Here is a 19,450-nt window from a genome sequence, read left to right on the forward strand (position 1 = left end):
CGATTGCGCCGTGCTTAACGCGAATATAACCGTCCATTTGAAACCCGATTAATTACGGTCAACTAAAACGGCCCTAAAGGCACGGCCGGGTCACTCATCGCGTCAACGGCGCTCCGAAATCACGATGGACGTATCCGTGGCTGGTCGTCGCCGTTCCCCCCGATAAAACAGATCAAGTATACGATACGGGGCGACAGGTGCCGTGAAATAGAAAGTGGCAGAAAGCATAAAGCGAGAAACGGCGACGGGAGAGAGAGAGAAGGAGAGAAGGACGTACCGACGTTTTAACGAGCCGTGATTTTCGTGCTCGCCTTTTCGAGACCCTTACGTAACGCGACTTAATTGTGAAGGAGCCATCGCGCCGGTTAATACGAGCGTCGTGAACGAGGAGAGACATTCGAGGGGGTGCTTGGCGGGTTTAACTGTGGAGTAACGGCCTGCGAGAGTGGTGGTAGGGTAAAATCAGCTTGGAGGGGATACCATCCCCACCACCAGCCCGTCCATCAGTCGCTCCGAGGCCGCTGTGGAGAGAGGTTTGTTCTTGTTGCCCGTCTCTACGGTTACTGTTCCGCGCTCGCTTTCACGCGTTGCGTTCGCCGGTTCCTTTCGATACGGAGCACCCGGCCGCGTTTCGACTCCCGGACGCGTTCGACTCGCCGCCAGAAAAGTTTCCTCGCGTACCGACCCCGAAACACGGGTGCGTGCCAGTGTTAGTAAACTTAACCTCAAAGTGGCGGCGGGCCACCAGGTTCGAGTCGTAAACAACTAAGTGCAGTGCGTCTCTGTGTGATGGTGTTTCTACATTGAGAAAGTGAGCCCGTGGATAAGGGGTTAGCTCGAGGAAGAGAGCTTGGTTTCTCGTTTCTCCTTTTAATTTCGCAAAGGGAATTAACTCCCGTTGCCGTATCCTTCACGCAGGGTTACCGCCCTGTTTTACCGACGGCATAAAGGGCACGCCACGCTCTTCGTGCCCAGCGGGATACACTTCGTGGCGTCGGCGTCACGTCCTACCCTCGATGAACGTAGAAGGCGGTCGGAATAAGTGGTGACACGAGTCGTTATCCCTCGAGACGGTGAAATCGCACGTCGCTGATGAGAATGCGGTAGTGGCGGATGATAAACACACCGATGGATCATCGCCGTGCATCCGTGGCGGGGACCTTCTCAATCGAATCGCACCGACCGTACCGCGGACAGAGCCGTCCTCAAGATCGCTCGTCCTCGTAGCCCGACGCGGGCGCTTTCAATTGCGGTGCTTTTTCTTTTTCCGTTTATCTCGTTTATTGTTGTTGTTTGTTGTCATTTCGTTGTGTGCCGCGTGATATGAAACGTGCGCCGCTTACGTGATTCGAGAGAGAGAGAGAAGAGAGAAGAGAGAGAGAGAAAGAGAGAGAGAGACACATACGACGGTGTTTCTGTTTTCTACCGATCCGAAACCAGAGAGGAGAGGAAACATGTATCCCAGTGCTGGTATCAACGCCGCTGCCGTGGCCGCTGCCGCTGCTAGGCATCCGGTGAGTAAAACCATTCCTTTCCAATTTGTTTTTATCCCCGCAGTTTTATCGATCTTACGTTCCTCCGGGGGTTTTTTCTGGCCCCCGATCGTTCCACTTTGATCGTTCTACCGTTCGAAATGTGTTCTCCAAATAATTCTCGCGTACTTTCATCGAGTTTTATCGCTACTTCGCGAGGTAGAAGAAGTGTCTGTTGAACGGTGTAACGGCGCAGGCGTGGTAGCGGTTGTTGTTTCTATTTCCCGAATTCTCTCCTACAGAGGTCCCGAAGGCGCGCGATTCTTGACGCGATACACCTTTGTTACGCGGTTTCACCGATTTGTACCTGGTAAGGCGATCTCGCGCAAACTCCTGGGGACTTAAGCTCGTGTTTCACGCGCAGACAGAGGTGGCACGGCGTACGCGCGCGATTCCGATCACGTCCAGTGGCGTAGAAACCGGTGTAACGCCTTTCGACGATCGAATTACGCACGGCTACGGTCGAATTTTTGCGAGAACGCACGTTACCCGATTGTGGAATAAGATCGCGGCCCCGTGTGCCATTCCGAGTTACCCACCCTGTGTTGCGCGCGTCAAAACATTTCCTCCCGCCCCCCTGCAGATCGAAATAGAAACACAAGCGATCCCCGTTGCCCGTGGTGTACACGCGATAATAATACCGATCCGTGAGCGTGGTTTTCTTCGCGCGCCTCGGTTTACTGCCGCTAATGCGGTCACGTGCGTGCCGGGGCCACACATTTATCATGGTTCGCGCGTACGTTACACGTATACGCGCGGTACGTGTACGTGTCGGATACACGTGCCCATGGGAGTTGGATACGCGCGTGAATGCATACGTGTAATCCCCTGACTCGATTCGAGATTTCGAGATATCGGGTCGCGCGGCAAGAGCATTACGGTGCGCGCGCGTGAGCGCGGCTTGCGAATCCCGTCACGAATTTCAGGTTAACCGTGGACCGTGTAAAAGCCGTTTCGTCTCGTCACGCCGCGAGATACGGGGCCTATTGATCCGTGAATCGAAGACTCGAGGATCCGCGGGGCTCCTTTCCCTCGCGTGTCCTCTCTCCGTGGATTTCGTGCGCGGCGTTTAATAGCCGCCTCGATTAAACCGTCTCGCTCGTTCTACATAATGATAACGATGTACGAGATTGGTACGGGACCTGTGCACGTGTGCGTGTGTGTACGCCGCGCGTAAGCATAGTTTCACGGCGAGTTTAGTTCGCTGAAATTTTTCCCGCTCGATGAACAAGATATTATAAACGGCCGGCGAACGTAAATGTGGAAGCGTACTTCGTTCTTGTTTTTTTTCTTTTTTTTTTTTCTGTTTTATCTGCGGGCGAATTAAACACAGCACCGGAAATATTTATTACTTCATACTCCAGTTTACACGGTGCTCGCAACTTTCGTAGCAATATGGCCGATAATTACCATCGTCCAATTTATTTTTATCACGTACGCGTATAATATTTAGCTGTTCGCCGGGTGGATATTGAAAACGCTGGCTTTGATATTTTCTTAGCATTCCGTTTATTTGAATACGACGACGGGGACCGAATAATCTCGATGACCGCGCGGCTCTGTACGCGCGATGATGTTCCTCGGCGCGGTGCTTTCGCGTTTAGGTTGACGCGTTCAGGAGGACGTAACAGCGGCGTGTGTTCATGTTGCGGGGAAAATTACATCATTCACCGTTGCCATTATATCTGCCCCGGCCCCGATAATCATAATAATTAGAGGCGAAAGCAAAAAGAGGAAAAAAAAGAATCACCCATTACTTTGTATTATAACGGTGTGCTGTCGGATGGAAAGGGACCCTCTCGGATAGAATAATGAAAGCTTCATCTGGCCCATCCCTAATAACAGGCGTTACACCGGATGCGGCCCGGCGATATTGTAGCACGTGGTGAGCAACGTGGGTAAAAAGAGGGCGAGAAACACCGAGGGGCAGATAGAGACGAAGCGAAACGTGAAACGAAGAAAGAAAAAAAGAGTAAAATGTAGGGTGAACAGCACCGGCGAAAGAGTCGAGGCTCTGTCCCTCTCGAAAGGCGGTGACAATGTTGTGGAAAAAGGGTGGCTCTGTGTCGAGTGCCGTGAAGAAGCAAAGAGAGAGAGAGAGAGAGAGAGAGAGAGAGAGAGAGAGAGAGAGAGAAGAGGGACGGGAAGATACTCTGGTCGCTGTTCCGCGCACGAGTAAAGGGGAGAGCTCGGCTCGTTCGTGACGAAACACTCGCTCTCATACACGGTATTAAGCGAGCATAACCTTCTGTAAACCGTAGCATACGCTCGCGTCGGGCCCTGATTCGGTAAATATTGATGCGTTTAATCGGCCCGTTTGCCGCGACGCTTCGCGCAAACCTGGCTCCGATACGTGCACAGCTGAAAAAACCTTTCGGGGGGGCTCGATGCAATCGAATGCATGATATGAATTTTTTCACCGCGCGAGTGTATAACGAACAAACAGCGCGATCGAATTGGAGAGCGCGGCAACAAAAACCAGACAGTTCCGAATATGGTTGTTGTATATTTTTTTTTCTCTCTCCTTTTTTTTATCGTGTTGTAACCAATCATATGAAATATGTATAAAATCGTAACTGTCGGTGAAGCGTTCGGAACTCGTATATCAAAGTGTATTAAAAATGAATTTGCGAAAAAAAGTTGAAGATATTGCATCAAAATATATAAATATTTTCCATCGAACTACGCTTCGATTATACAGCCGTGGCAAAAAAAAAAAAAGAAAATAAAAAAAAGATAGTAATCCTGACGACGGCGAGTAATTTCGACGATATTTTTAGTTGTCAGAAATCACCGGAGAAGCTGAAACTTTCGACTGGTTCGACGTCGTGGTCGCGAACGAAGACGATTCGATCGACCGCGGCGAGAATAAAAAACAGCTTCTAAACAGCCTGGAACGATAATCGAGCGATTTACAGGTTGAAAGCCGTGCGACGCCACGGTGCACATGGTAATGCGTTGTTTGAGGCGCGTCGTGGGGGGACAAGCGAGCCGAGGCGAATCGAGTCGCGCTGTCGGCACGGAAATATGGAATCACAGTGATATCTTGAGCGTCACGTCGTCCATTATGCTGATGCGCCCGGTAAATTTCACGCATTATACTCCCATTATACGTTTCCTGGCCGAGTGGAATCGCGATCTCGTGCTCCCGCTCGCGGTAATTACACGCTACTGCTTCTTGTTCACCAGCGCGAAAGAGAAAGAGCTGGAGGGAGGGTTGGAGAGGAGAAAGGGTGGAACCGATTGTTTTAATTTCTACGTTCTGCCTCGTTCCACCGCTAGCGTTATTGCTTTACGTTCATACCTACTCCTTTCATCGTTTATTCGTTCGTTTCCTTCCGTTCTACTACTTTTTTCTTTTCCCTTCCATTTTGGTTTAACAGTCATTTTCCGCGTATACGACTGCGATTCCATCGTTCGCTCCGATATGCATCTACGTTTTCGCGTTTGATACAATTACCCGGATCGGACGTACGCGACAACCGGAAAAATCGTTTCGCGCGACCTACTGGATCTGCGAGAGAGTATCCGATCGGGGCTCGATGGATGGTACGACCCAATTCTGTCCACCGATACAAGGTGTTTCATAGATTCTCATGCCAGAACCTTTCCCAATGTGTCGCGTGTAATTGGAAGCTGTGGATTTTTTCGAGGCATCTACGAACTTTTCTTTGCAGCGCATTGTAGTTTTACTTACGATCGTAAAACACCGATAAAGTTTATACGAAACACGTAAGGTACCCTGTAGGAGATCTATTCGACACCTTGCGGCGCTTATTGGTTCTCCCCCTCACCAATCTAGACTCGTCCGTGTGGCGCGACGACATATTGTCTCTCTTTCGTTACACCCTGAACCGACGCCCTCGAGATTCACTTACGGCGTCGTTCTAGTGTTATCGTACACGAGTCTCGGTACGACCGTAAAAATCCTGTCGATAAAAAGGGGACGTTTTACCAGGGAAACGTATTGAAGTGTCGTAAAACAAAGGAGGGACGAGAAAAAAGGAGGAGGATAGAGGAGGAAGAATAATATCGTAGGCGGCTCACTTCCGATAAGAAGTTCAAGAGAACGTGGAGAAAAAAAAGAGAAGAAGAAAAGAGTAAGGGTCGGTTCTCTTGTCGGTAGGGGGTACTGTGTTAAGGTTCACGGGATGGATACCGATAAAACGATTCGATTTGCCCCGTGCACGCTCGCCTAGTTTTTCCTTCAATAAGTCGGAGATAATTAAATGGACGAGAGAACGTTCCTCTATCGTTGGCTTCCCCTCGTTTATAATTGCTATTTGTAAGAGTTTTTAATGGGTCCCTCGATAGTCGGCTGCTCGGATGAGACAGGGAGGAGGGGGATACAGAGGTCTGAAGTCTGGATGAAGTAGCTAATTACGTTAAATGGTTTTCTTCCCGATATCGGAAGCAAATTAATCGGCGAAGATAACTTGGCGGATCTTCATAGCTTTCCCCGTTTATTTTTTTCCTCTGTTTTCGGCTATTTATTTATTTTTTTTTTTTTTTTTTTACTTTCTCACTTTCGAGACTGGAGAGGAAAAAAGAAAAAGACGAGACGGGACAGTTTAGCTTGGGTGCAGGTGTTCGGGGGGAGCGTATAATCCGGGGGTAGCCGGGCGAAAGAGGCGAACGACTGCAACTGGGAAAGCATCCCTCGTCCCAAGCCGAAATAATCCCCTGACTGGCGCAACAATGGCCAGAAACGAACCCCACGAGCGTGAAGCGTAATACCCGAGTCCTCAGGGTGCCGTAAATTGGTCCACTGGGAGAGCAAAGGAGAACAGGAGGGCTGGCGTGGAGTGCTTTACCCGTGGACCCTCGCGGTTAGTTTGCCACCCTTCTGGTTCCGTCTTCTGTTTCAACGAGGAACATCCTACTCGAGAAATCCCACCGCGAGACTTCGTTTCTTTCACTTTTATTGCCTCGCAATCATTTTCGCGCGCCTCGTTTCCGCCTCGATCCTTCGACGCCGGCTAATGGGACCGAGTTCACCGGTCTAAATTACAGTTGGAATTTTTCTTTCGATCTCGTAATGCAGCGACGCCTCATAATCTACGAATTACCGACTAGGTAAGCCTCTCGTAAATATCACCGGCGGCAACAAGCTAGAAAAATCTTTGCCGTCATCGATAATTCATAAAATACACGATGAAAATCCTCCAGCTGGCTCGAGTCGACGAATATAATACGGTACGAGGGGCGCTCGGTCGCGGGTCTCTGGCTGCTAGCGATTTTAAAATGCGCATATCGTACCGGAGATTCGGAAATATCGGGGAAACGTCCGTCGTTTCCCGCGGCCAATAAATATTTCCCATCCAAGCAAATTTGTTTGCGCTACGGACGATCATTCCGGCCGCCCTCTCTCCTTTCGTCGTCCGCGTTTCGCGAGACATCCGAGCCCTACCCCTGTTTGCCTTCCGGCGAACGCTTTTCACCAAAATTATTTATCTTTCCGACCGTGCCCCCTATAGATAGCGAACCGTGTAGAACGCTCTCCTCTGTTTCCCTTTTTCCCTCGCCCCCGTTCACCGCGAGCTTTCTCAGACACTGTCCGTTTTAACCAAGCTACAAGGGGCCCTTCGAGTGTTCCGAACATAATCCATTGTGCAGGGGCGATTGTGTTTACGTTTGCGTGCATTTCCAAGTGGAATGGAACTCCAGCTTGAGCACAGGAGACCCCACTCTCTCTCTCTCTCTCTCTCTTTCCTTCTCTCTATAGCCCGTTCTCTATTCGGGTGCTCGTTTAAATAACTCTCGAATTACCTTCACCATCTCACGCGCGCTCCTCTCCTGCGTTAACTCCTCCGAAAGGAGAGACCCCAGGTTCCCCCGTTTCGTATATACAGGCAAGGGCCACAGCGGCAATCTCGTCCCGGGCATTTATTCCAGGAACGTTTCACCGCCGGTTAATCCCTGCCGTTCCTTGTCGCTGAATCGCTTCCAGTATTAACCTCACAATGAACCGCGTCTCGCAGGAGAGCGATCCCTTTCCGCGCGGCGCAATTCGAAAGACTCGTTAAAACGAGAACTCCGATCGGATGGTACACGCGGGGAGACCCGGGCTACGCTACTGGTAACGGGTAATTAGTACGTCCTGTTCCCGTTCGTCCTCGAGAGCCGCGTTTTCACCCGTCGATGCTTTATCATTATTGCACGCGAGTGGCTCTCCCTGGCTCCCGGGCTCGATCTTAATTATTCATAACGTTTATGGTTACGATAATCGATCGGACGGTGGATTACACGTGCAATTAACCGGATTCGCGTCGCTAATAACTTCTACGGCCGTTTCTGCGCTCGCGGTGCACGTTGGGGACGAAGGAGAGCGAAGGGCGGGCAGCAGTCGATCGGCGAGCGCGTTCGATACGAAGCGGAGGGCCGTCCGCGATTTTCACGCCTTGTTAGTCACGGCTTTATAAATCGAACTACCCCTCCGAGAAAAAAGTGGGAGACCGTACGTGTGCTATTGTAGACGTCCTCTGCACGCGTGTGCGTGGCTATCGGCACACGTACGCGACGCCGATCGAAGGTTCCTCCGGTTCTGCGCGGCTCTCGCCGTGGAATGCGCGAGCACGTAAGTATTTCGTGCACGTTCGCCTCGAATAATGCGTGCAGTCACTTGGCAAAGAGCGATGGTTACTGTGACGCAGGTGTACGTACGCACACACGCACGCACTCGGATATATACGGTGTCTAATAAATCAAAGTACAATTAAGGAGATAGCGAGATTGCTGGTGAATCTGATTGGTGAATCAGAAATAAGTAAAATCGCGAAGAATAAAGTGTGTTTGATTATTCGTTTGGTTCTCATGAACCATCAATGAAGACGGTAGTTTTATTTAGAAACTAGACAGAGTACTACGCACTCTGTATACTCAGACACCCTGTATACCAAAATGTACGCACACTCGCGAACCCTCGCCTCGTGCACATGCACGCCTCGCGCGTGTGTAGCGCGATAAATACGCCTAACCGCTTTGTAAACCTCGCTAGAAGGTGGACGGAGGCGAAAAAGAAAGTCCGAGGAAGCCTCTTCAAGTCCCCTCGGAGCAGCTCGTACAGGAGAATGGCACTAATTGGCATTAGGCTTGGCAGTTTGTCGTGTTTCCCCCCTCTTTTGGGGCCTGTGCGCGGCTGCCTCCTGGGCTGCTGCTGCTGCTGCTGCTGCTACATCACGCGCTGCCGCCGCGCACCACCGGACCATTCCGTTTTTCATGGCTCCTCTTCCGTGACTGCGGACATTTCTCTCCTCGCCTCCTCCTTCGCCGTTCACCCCTTTCCTACCCCCTTACCGCCGGCCGTAAAATTGCCCGCGGCCCGCTACGAACACCCCAAGCGTATTACTTATCGCCGCTGCTGCCGGCACGCACATCGCGCGCTCCCGCAAATCTGTATACTTAACGAGATATCCGCGATCGACGTCTCTACCGATCTTTTGTCCTTTAATCCAGCCGCTTTGGGACTCTGTAATTTCTCACCGCGGGGGGTTATTATCCACCCCGGGTATCGACGCAACGAAAAATGCCCCGCGGGGCCCCCACGTTGCCGATTCCTGCGCGCACGCTTCCAAGGAAGTTCCAATCGAATCGTTGCGGTCGGACGATGACTCATCGGTTTCTGCCCGATCGGTGAACCCTTCCTACTTTATATTACGCTATTATGCTCCGCGTTTTATCGCCTTTATTATGCTGTTAAATCGTATACGTACAGAACTGGTCGGATTAGGGATACTACTCCTTGCGTAGAGAGGTCTAGGATGCGTTTCAGTCGAGATCGTAGGGTAACGTTGTCCTCTTGCATCCTTGTTCGGAGATTGGGAAGAGATTAAGCAATGTTCGGTGGATTTTATATTGCCACTTGGTGCGCGTTGCAGGCGCGCGCACTCGTATCTTATATTGGCGTTTCAATGCAGCTGTTATGCATTCGGTACCGATGTTTTCGGCGTTTAAGTGTCAATAACGCTTTCATTTGCCCGTTTCAGCGGATACACGGATTTTTATCGCCCCGTTTCAAAAGTATGGCATCTAATTGAAGCAATTAGAGAGTTCGAGGGGTGAGAGAGAGAGAGAGAGAGGTGGATAGAATTTTTCTGATCATTAACTGGAAGAATTTTAAGGTCACTGTTATGCTCGCAATAAAATGATTTTATAGCTCGGTTTCGCAGAGGGAATTCAAAGAGCTGAATAATACAAGGTTATAATAAAGCCGTTTACGAGATACCCCGCAACGAACACCACCGATAAATTTTCCGCTGTTTTCGGCATAGAATGCCGATTCCCGACTATTATTCTAGCTCGTATTGATATCCATCGATATACCGGAATTTTATGTCGCACGGTTTCGCGGAATTGGAGTTACGAATCATTATTCCTGCGCTATCGTACAAGCGGTATTTAACTTACCGTCAAACTTTATGACAGTATAGATTAAAGAACCTTGTTTAGCTCGTTGAATTTATTTCGGAGCGCGCACAGGCTGTCTCGTAAATCGTATTACACAGGACAACCAGCTAATCTTCCGTAAAATAAAGTCTATCGATTGCACGTGTAAATAATTAAATACCATCGTGCATCGTACTTCTTCACGCAATTATTCACTAATTGCATAGCATACGTGTAAACATTTTCGGTGCGTTTCTACGTATCGACACTGGTCTCTTTGCTCGAAAACCAAGAACGAGCCACGAGAAATGGTACTCGATGCAATACGCTAATCTTTTCGCTAAAAGTGTAGCCTCTGTCGAGCGGATTGCGGTGTCACGACTTACGGGACACCCCGTGCAGACGTCTGCGCGAGGATATTTTTCGGACCGCGTCTGGCTCGGTCGGCGGGCACACTGGTTTTCCGCAAACCCGCCGCGCTATGCAAATATTTGCCGGACGTTCGTCGGGGCCTGGGCGAACCGCGCGTTCCTTCTTCATCTCCTCTGTTCTCGCGTCGCTCCATCGCCGCGTCCTGTCTCTTAGGCCAACGGTCGTCATGGACACCGTCTACGAAGCGGTGGCCGTCCCGGCGCGAAGGGAAAGGAGAAAACGTCCAAATATTTGCGTTCGACTAGCGCGCACGGGCACTAATCAGTTTCTTTTCGAGCGCAGCCAGCCACAGGACGACATACCGGCCTGGGAGAGCAATCGCACGGCGATCGCGCGCTTTTTGCCACGCGGAATGCGACCGAGCGGTTTCTCGCGACTTCGAGCCGCGATCAATTGAGCTGGCTAAATTTTTGGTAAGCTCGCTGAACGTGTATATTTATACGAGCTTCTACGCGCGAGAAGGCACATGCAAATGTTTCGAGATTTTTGTATCAATTAATTACAAGGCTCGCAAAAAGTGGTCATTTTATCGAGAACGATTGAGCTTGAAGAAAATGAAATTCAAACCTTGAACAACGCGTCGTAACGTCTTGCAGAGATTTCTTGCGACCGTTGTGTTTTACATAAGCGGCGTTCAAGTTTTTCAAGTGCCGCTTTTTATTGTTGAGAAAAAGATAGCGATAAAAAAGATAAAAAGAATTGGAACTGTGAAACGATAGTCGCTAAGAAACTTGTCGGGCGTTTAATCCCCGATGGCCGTGAGCGAGCAATTATTTTCTTCGCCGTGCAATAGTTACAGGGTTGCAGGTGTCGGGGAATGATCCGGGGAAAAGAAGAGTTTGTTATCTGAAATGGGTTTGCTAAGCCAAGGTCTTAGACCAAGTGTGCCAGTTCTCTTGCAAGATGCCACTCTTATCTTCTCCACTTCGCGTCTATGTAGGTTCTCGAGGGACGGTGTTTCTAATCTAGAAAGCAGCACACGCTGGCTTGTTTGCCATCTCCTGGTGTTTACAACTTTACTAAAAAATCGATCTTCCGACACCAAGTATAGCCAGCGCATAGTGTTTTTTTTTACCGCGAGCGCGCTACGTTCGAGTTCCCATTCGCTGCTCGCACTTGTCAATTTATTATCATCCTTCGCGAATCCATCTTACACGGTATTTCGATTAGGTAGAGAAAATATCGCGGATGAAACGTGGCACAATACATAGAGGAACACGTGCATACGGTATTTATGAAAGCTTTTCTCGAAAGAGTCTCCTCGTGAAAGAAGAAATTTCGTTGCACCAGTGTTCGATACAAGGTCGACTTCCAATTTCCTTGGGATAGTACAAACCGACAGAAGGACCCTCGCCTCAATAGGTTTCCCTGGAAAATGGGAACTGGTAAAGTATAAAGGTCGCAATATGCTAGTCGTCGCTTCCGTAATTTATGGCGTCTCGTTCGGAATTTGAAACTTTAGCTTCTCGTCTCTTTTATCGACGTAGCGGCAGAGTTCGTCCATTAGGACCGGTTGTTTCTGGTTTTTGGATGATCTTCGCGTAGAACGCGTAACTGGGAATCCCTTTTAACCGCAGGAAGCCGGGTCGTGTAAGCCGTACATAAGAATCACCACCACCGAGTAGTGACGGATTAAATTTTCCAAACGGTTTCAAGGCAATAGAATAAATAGCCCAATAGAGATACTTTACGACCCTCTGGATCGTCGATGTATAGAAAAAAGTGGTCGCGACCAGACGACGCCAGTGCTATTGTCCACGACCGATCATCTTACATACCACTTGTAATGACGGAATATTGCCCGCGAAAAACTTAGCCACGGAGTAAAGTTTATCGCTACTCGAGGTACAAGTGGTAAAAATATCAGGTATCCTTGGATAACTTCGGTTTTAATTATCTGCGACTATCTGTAGGCCATACGGTAGTGATATACTCGTGCGATTACTTTTAACTTTCATTTTATTTCATTTACCTCTATCAACAATACCAAGTGCGAGTTCTTAAGAAATGGTAGTTAAACCGTAATCGTTCCTCTTGCGAGCAAACGAAACGCAGAATTGTAAAGGGGTTAAAGTGGATCGGTAAGAAAAAAGAAAAGTTGTTATTTCGCTCGTTCTGGTACCAAGTCGGGTTTTATCAGTATCCGCGTTTCCATTTTCGTACCCAATTCCCCCTCCCGCCCGTCTTCGCCTCCGTTTCCTTCGCTTTTATCTGTCATTGGAATATCGATTAAGTCCGCGCCGCTTGCCACGGCATAATTGAATCGTATTCCTGTTAATTCTTCGTTCTATCGGCTCGTTGAAAATAAACTGTCACGTTCCAGTTCAGCGGCTCGGGGTTCTAGAACTAATCTGCATAGCACGTGTTCTCGCCAGCGTGAGGAAAAAAAAAGGGAAAAACGTGTTTCGGTTCGCGCAGACAGACACGAGGTGCAACACGTTTTTACGCGACGGAAAAACGTATTTACGATCCTGATCCGAGATACGTTCCAGTTGCAGCCAGCTACCCGGTCGGTACGCTGGTTCCGATCTAAGTGGTCGACATATTTTCTAGAAGGAGAAGAAACCACCGGAGATATCAGTCCAACGTTCCTTCCGTATATTTATTAATACCCATTCCCAGTGAAAAGAATAATTCTACCATTCGTATTGCGCTACACACGAAGGGGTTGGTAACTGACATCGTAAAAAGAAACGCAAAAAAGATGAAGTGCTAGACCGAGAGCACAACCCCCCTCCCTGAGTCGACCAAAAGTTGTCGCTCTCGTAGCCAGGCTATCGGATTATCAAATTCCTGTTTACGGTCGTCGCGTCAAGTCACACGTAAAAGCCGTGGGGGCCCCGGGCTAATCCAGTCCTCTGTACCCACTCATCAAGTATTCGAACGACAAACGTTGGGAGCCCCGACCGGTAAGCGACCCCTCGCTCCCGTCCCTTCATCTCCCCTTTTTCTAACAACGCAGACACAGGGGTCCCTATTATTTTCCACGAGGTCGTCCGTGACCACCGTCCGGGGGGTCCCTCCGCCTCGTGATCGGTCGTAATTTTTGGAAGCGAGCCCCGCGACCCTCGAGGGCTCCGGGGCGTTAAGCCGAATTAACATAAGAGCCTGTGTGCAAACAGACCGGCCACGGGAAATAGCCGTGTCCGTGAGGGAGACGCCGCGACGAACGGGACAGGGTGTCGGACAGGGACGGATAGAAAGCGCCGGGGGACGAAGCGCAGCGGTTCGAGGGAGCACGATGGGAACACGTGTCCCACACGGAGATAGTTAATTACTCGTTTGTGCACGCTGGCTCGTTCGCTACCAGCAGCCAGGCCAACTGAGACGGAAAATCGGTGAACGTCGTCGAGATAGCGGGACGGGTTAGGCTTCGCTCACACCGTGGCTACGAATTACTCCTTCTATATAGGATACTTATGGTACCCATGTAATATCGATGATTATTTGTTATCATCGTCAGATGACGATACGTCAGTGCACTGGTACGTACAGTATACATTTATGCAGCGATAGACCTACATATAGTACGATGATTCAGTGTGACAGTAGCCGTAAGCAGGACGAGAACGAGTGCAGTCGAGCAAAGGAACGCAGGAGCGACGCTAGTGGACGAGAGACTGGTGGCAGAGTAGAATGAGACCGTCACGGAGGAAGGGCCCGTCCCAATGGACGGAGACATCGAGCGCGTGCGTGACAGCGGCGGAAGCGAGACGGGGGCATTCCTGTTTCATCGGGACCGTCTCGTCCGAGACCAACGCTCGCCACAGAGGTGGAGAACGTGGCAGCGATGGGACAGGGAGGGTATACGAGGTGGAGGCGAAAAACGAGGATGAGGTTAATGATATACATGGGGGCTACCGTATACTACCGGCTCGATCCCATCTGTGGCCACCTTGTCCCCCCTCCGCCCTCTCTCTCTCTCTCGTTCTCCATCCGTTTCGTCGTCTTTCTCCGCGCCCCGCCACTTGGCGTCGCCGTCCTGGACGCTCCTACCGTTTCCTTTTCGGAAGCTTCCCGTTCTTCCTTCGCTCCTCACGAACCAGCCGATACGTGTAACCACCACCACAGTACAGCTGCAGCGGCTGTTCTATGCGTGGGGCTAGGCCGTGCCAGCGGGGCGCTGGTTCTTACGTATACGTGTTAACACGGTTTCGGATAGTGTATCGAGCTCGATCCGACACGGTTGATCTATCGTTTTTGATTAATCCGGAAAGCCGTGTAAAAGGATCGCGTTTGTCAAGATTAGATAAAGGCGCGGAAGGGTGTCGCAATGTTAGACGTTGGCGGGCCCGGGATTTATCGGCCGCTAGGATTTATTCCGAGACCCGGGAGAAGTTGCGGGACTTTGGATATTAATTTACAGCCACGTAAATATATCTTAGCAGCGTAACATTGTACTGTCGAGCGGCCGTATTTTTAACAGCTTTCTAAACATAATATTTCAACCGGCGAGCAGCCGAATGGATGCAACTGGGTCAGTGGATTATTTCTGCTTATGAAATATTCACCAGCGGTTCGGCGATACATTCCTCGTGAAAACACGCGGAGGATTGTGTAGAATTTTTGCTCGCTCGTGGTCGCTTAATAAAAATCGTTCGACTGCCTCCCAGTATGGCGAAATAAGGAAGTCGCGTACCAGTGACGAATGGATTATACGTCCCGTGTCTTCTGTATTCATTCGGTTCGCTGGCTAATGTATACGCATCTATGCGTTACACGTAATCTATAGAGGACCCGCGCCAAGCGATTCCCGGCGCGTGTACACACGCAACAGCAGCGACAGGGAAGATTGTGCAAGCGCGCGCACAATACGATTCCGCAGCCAGTTTCGCAGTCGCTCGAGCGAATATCGGTATTCGCTAGCAGTGATACAAGACCGCGCACGCTCCGTTGATTTTTCGAACGGCGGAACGCCCGCTTCGACGGGGGAACCGGAACTGTGCGCGGTGAACTTGGTTGCAGCCGCACGCATCAACGAAGCCGCGCCACTCGGCTGCGAATGGATCTTCCTTGTTGCCCGCGTTTCCGGTCGCTCGTTCTACTCGCGTAGACACCGAACGGTCCCGATCGTAGAGACGTGGCAATGAAAACCGGGTAAGGAGCAAATTGCGTGCTCCAAGGAGACGCTTCGCGTATTTACACACGTGTATTCCCGTTTTCACGTAATTCACGGGAAACAGTGTTATATAGTGGTAGCATTAAAGAAAATATTTCATTCAAGCGTGTAACGATACAAAAAGAAGAAGTATCGCTGCGTCCTAACTCGCAAAATACGCTGTCCTTTGATACTCGTTAGAAAACAGTGAACGAGTATAAAATGCAAACTCAGCCCGCCATATGGTTGTCGCATACCCCAGGTTTTTTCTCCCCCCGTCGAACCTAAACTCTTCGTCGCTCGTTGTCCACGCTATGGTAACAAGATGTATCTTGTCCCCTTTTTTCTCTCCACCCTTTCTCGGACACTTCACGCTGCCTCGAGGGACTACGGAGTTAACTTAGAGATGATAATAAAAAGAGGAAGAAAAAAAGAAAAGAAAGGGGAAAAATTGGGGGGAACGGGTTAGGGGGGGAGATGAAGAAGAAGGAAAAAAAAGTAGTCGGGTCGCCGAGACCTCGTCGCGTAGCTACATTAGCTGCAGCTTGTTCGCAGATAAAGCCAGCCACGCTCTTAAAAACCCTCGGTCGACCGTTGTCGGGAGATAGCTCCGATAATGGCTCGACATCCAGGAGACACGAAAGAGTTTTCTCCCTATCTTCCTTGTCACGCTTACACGTTTATCTGGTTCCGTCCGACCGGTACCAATCATAGCCCCGAGAAACAGGTTAACGGCCGACCTGGACATAGAAAAACAATTAGAGGCGGTTCACCTCGTTCCACCGACGGGGACTTACATAATAATTTCGATTCGTCTCGTTTTGGTTTTGCTCGATTTTTCACCGAAACGGTTTCTTGGAACGAATGCCCGTAATTGATTCCGCGGCGCAGATTTTCTTTTTAAATCATTTTTTCATACGTCTCCCTCTGCGCTCCCCTCTCACTCTCTGTCTCTCTTTAATCGAACAATTCGTTGTAACTGTTCGTCGTAAAGATGAGAAATTCTGCGAAATTACCCCAGTCATCGTGTAAATTCCATCTGGTGTTCTTGTTGCGTTACCGTTAGCATTGATCAATACCATTTCCTCTATTATACTTTTTGCCGATATTATCAATATTTCCGTGGATCGTAAAATATGCTAATAAATCCCGTGTGGGTTTTATAGTCACCGGTTTTTACCGTACGCGTGTTCTAAAGCTTTTCATCGGTTGGTTCATTAATTCAAAAATTCACCATCATTATCGATCGGAATGATTCAGCAAGAAGGTTAATCGTCGTGTAAATTCTATGCAAACCTCTTCCTCTACCGCGATCAATCTGACCCTTTACGGTCCATCGGCTTCGCCGTGAAACTATTTACTCTCTAATTGTTCTCCGAAACGAATGGAATTTTCTGGAATCTTTGCGCGCAATTAAATATTTGACGTTCGAAGGTTCGCCATTTTGTACCCGTTCCATTGTGTACAAATTTCTTTCTATCTACAGAAGAAAATAAGATAGAATCAGAGCATGGAGGGGATTGGAAAGGAAGAACAGCGATAGAGGCATCAAGGAACGGACGACAGCCAGGCAAGGGCAGGCCATGCCAGGCCAGTTCGCTATCAATCCATCGTTCTTTAACGAAGCGTTAAAACGCTCGCGGAACACCATTGAGAACATTCGGAAAGTGTGGGTACACGTAGAGCGTGCACAAAGCCGGAAGCCACGGGAGTGGTATTAAACTTACAGAGAACGGGCGCACGATTCAGCCGTGCTGAACGCTCGAACGACTCCGCGAAGAGAGTTGTTTTGTAATCTCTTGTTGCCTCTCGACAAATCGTGGCCGCCGGGTGATTCACATAAATCCCGCATTTACGGTCACGGCGAAACAGATCGTTGAACACACGCACAAACGCACACACCCACGCCAGCGTAGACAACACACGTACACGTGGCATTCTCCGATTAGAATCGCAATTTAGAAGCACCCCGAACGGTTCCGCTCGAATTTCATTGCCGGTGCGCGCCCCTTTGGGGATGAAGAAACCGAGAAAAGGAGGGAGAGACGCCACGTACCCACCCTATAATGTCGGATAACGAGATTATCGTTGAACCTAGGAAGGAAACGGACGGTGAGAGCGTGTATACGCACGGCGTTGGCCGTCCCGATCGAAAAGTTTCATTTCGACGCGGTCGCCAGTCCCGCTCACCCCACTGGGGAAGAAGAGAGATAAAAAATTTTGGGCGAGAGGGACGTACAAGCTACCATCGGCCCCTGGAGATCAGGATGGGTGACATTGTCCGTAAGTGTCGAGGATTGAAGCCAGCGACCCCAGTCTTTTCAAATTCCCCCCCTGGCTCGTTCGGTTTGCCAGTAATTGTAACATATTCGCCCCTGACGCAGTCAACCCTTATGCAAAGTTGCCTCGAACATTGTGTCGGCTCTGAAAGGTTGCCAAGTTGGTACGGGGACGACGTCGGGTGTTCCTGCTCGAGTTATGGGAAGGAGGTGGAGTCAAGAAGCTGGGGAAGATTGGTCGTTCGTGCGGGTTTCGCTCGATTAGCTTCACGGGCAATGCCGGGTGCATAATGGCTGGATTGAAATTCAAATTCGGTTGTTCTTTTATTGCCAATCGGTTTGGTAATTTTATCGCTGCGGTTTAGCAACGATTTTAGGGACTTTTGTTTTAGATACGCGTTGCAGAACGATCGCAACACTCGTTTCCGGGACTGGTATATCGAATCGAGCGATTCATCGATCGTCCCGTACGCGATCGATAAACTTCTTATTTTGACTCGTAATTTTAATTTTTCTCCATAGGATAGTTTCCGCTAACAAGCATTAGAAAGACGATGGCACAGCATACGGGGCTGGTCGCATTCGAAGCGTGCACGGTATAATCTGTTCGTTAAAAGGGGATGATTGACGCTTCCGTGTCGGTGGACGCAATCTCGGGAAAAATTCGACTTCACGGAACGATAACCGTGTACGTGTACAGGGTCCTCTCGTCGTTGTATAGACGGGCACACGTATTGTACCATCGGAGTGGTTTTGGTCGGTGGTAAAAAGGACGGCGATGGAGGGGCAAAAATGGGGTTTATGACTGTAACAGATTAGGTGGCCGAACTACCAGGGTGGTTCTTGCCGTGCTTCCTATTATCGCAGTAGCTTTTGTACCGTGGTGCTTTTGTCGAGGCGCCCCGTCTCTCTTTTCCCCCCCTCGGCCGTTTTTCTCGTTCTCCCTCGTTCGCCCCTGTCTCCGTCCCGAGCAAGAAAAGGTGTATGAAACGGACAGTGAAAGAGAGAGGTCGTTCGAGGGGTTGGGCGGCACCAGGCTACGACAGTTGGCCGATATTTGAGCTTCCTTTGTGTCGCTAAAGTACCCCCGCGCCCTATTGGCGTGGCTCCGCCGGAGTTTTCTCCGTGGCGCTTTTATCTCGTGCTGCTTTTTCGCGGCGACTCTCCACGGCGAATGGAGAGGAGCAAAGCGGCGGCGCGAGGGGGTTGTAGATAGGAATGGGGTGGAGGAAGGGCTGGAAAAGATAGGCGTCAGAGGTGGGGGAAAAGACAGAGGAGATTCGACCAGTAATTACCTGGTCCACTCGGAGTAGACGAACCGTTGCTTTTTGGCCCTTTGTTCCGCTCCCGCCGGCTTCTGTTCATTTAATCTTCGTTCCCGTTCCACGTGCTTTTTCCTCTATTTTTTTCTTCCTTTTTTAAAGCCCTTCTTTTCTCCGCTTTCCCGTTGTTATCTTTCGCTCGACGGCCACGACAGACAGCCAGGTCTACCACCACCCTTTCCGTCTTCCCATTCTTTCTCCCCCTTTTTCGGATCGCTTTTCCGCTTTTGTTGCCTTACAACGTCGCATTCGCTAATCTCGTTCGTCCTTCACTTTGCGCGGTTACGCGCGAACTCACGAGAAAGCGGAATCCCCTCGCGGGATCGTTGCGCGTTCATCGCGTGGACGGTGTTCCGAAAGCGTGGGGCGAAAAGATGGCGAACGGAAACGTCGACGAAAGAG

General features: G+C 49.9%; 1 protein-coding gene across 2 annotated transcripts in view; it reads left to right on the plus strand.

Moving 5' to 3' along the window:
- The first annotated feature begins 1,280 nt into the window (after positions 1 to 1,280).
- LOC143422389 (protein groucho) overlaps positions 1,281 to 19,450 on the plus strand; it is a 113,366-nt gene continuing 95,196 nt past the window's right edge. For both annotated transcript variants that reach the window (XM_076892978.1, XM_076892979.1), the window contains exons 1-2: positions 1,281 to 1,354; positions 1,398 to 1,514. In XM_076892978.1, coding sequence (XP_076749093.1) covers positions 1,455 to 1,514 — 60 coding nt within the window. In that variant the 5' untranslated portion in view covers positions 1,281 to 1,354; positions 1,398 to 1,454. The remainder of the gene's footprint in view (positions 1,355 to 1,397; positions 1,515 to 19,450) is intronic.

This window comes from Xylocopa sonorina, chromosome 3 (assembly GCF_050948175.1).
Source record: "Xylocopa sonorina isolate GNS202 chromosome 3, iyXylSono1_principal, whole genome shotgun sequence".
In the NCBI taxonomy this organism is placed as follows: Eukaryota; Metazoa; Arthropoda; class Insecta; order Hymenoptera; family Apidae; genus Xylocopa; species Xylocopa sonorina.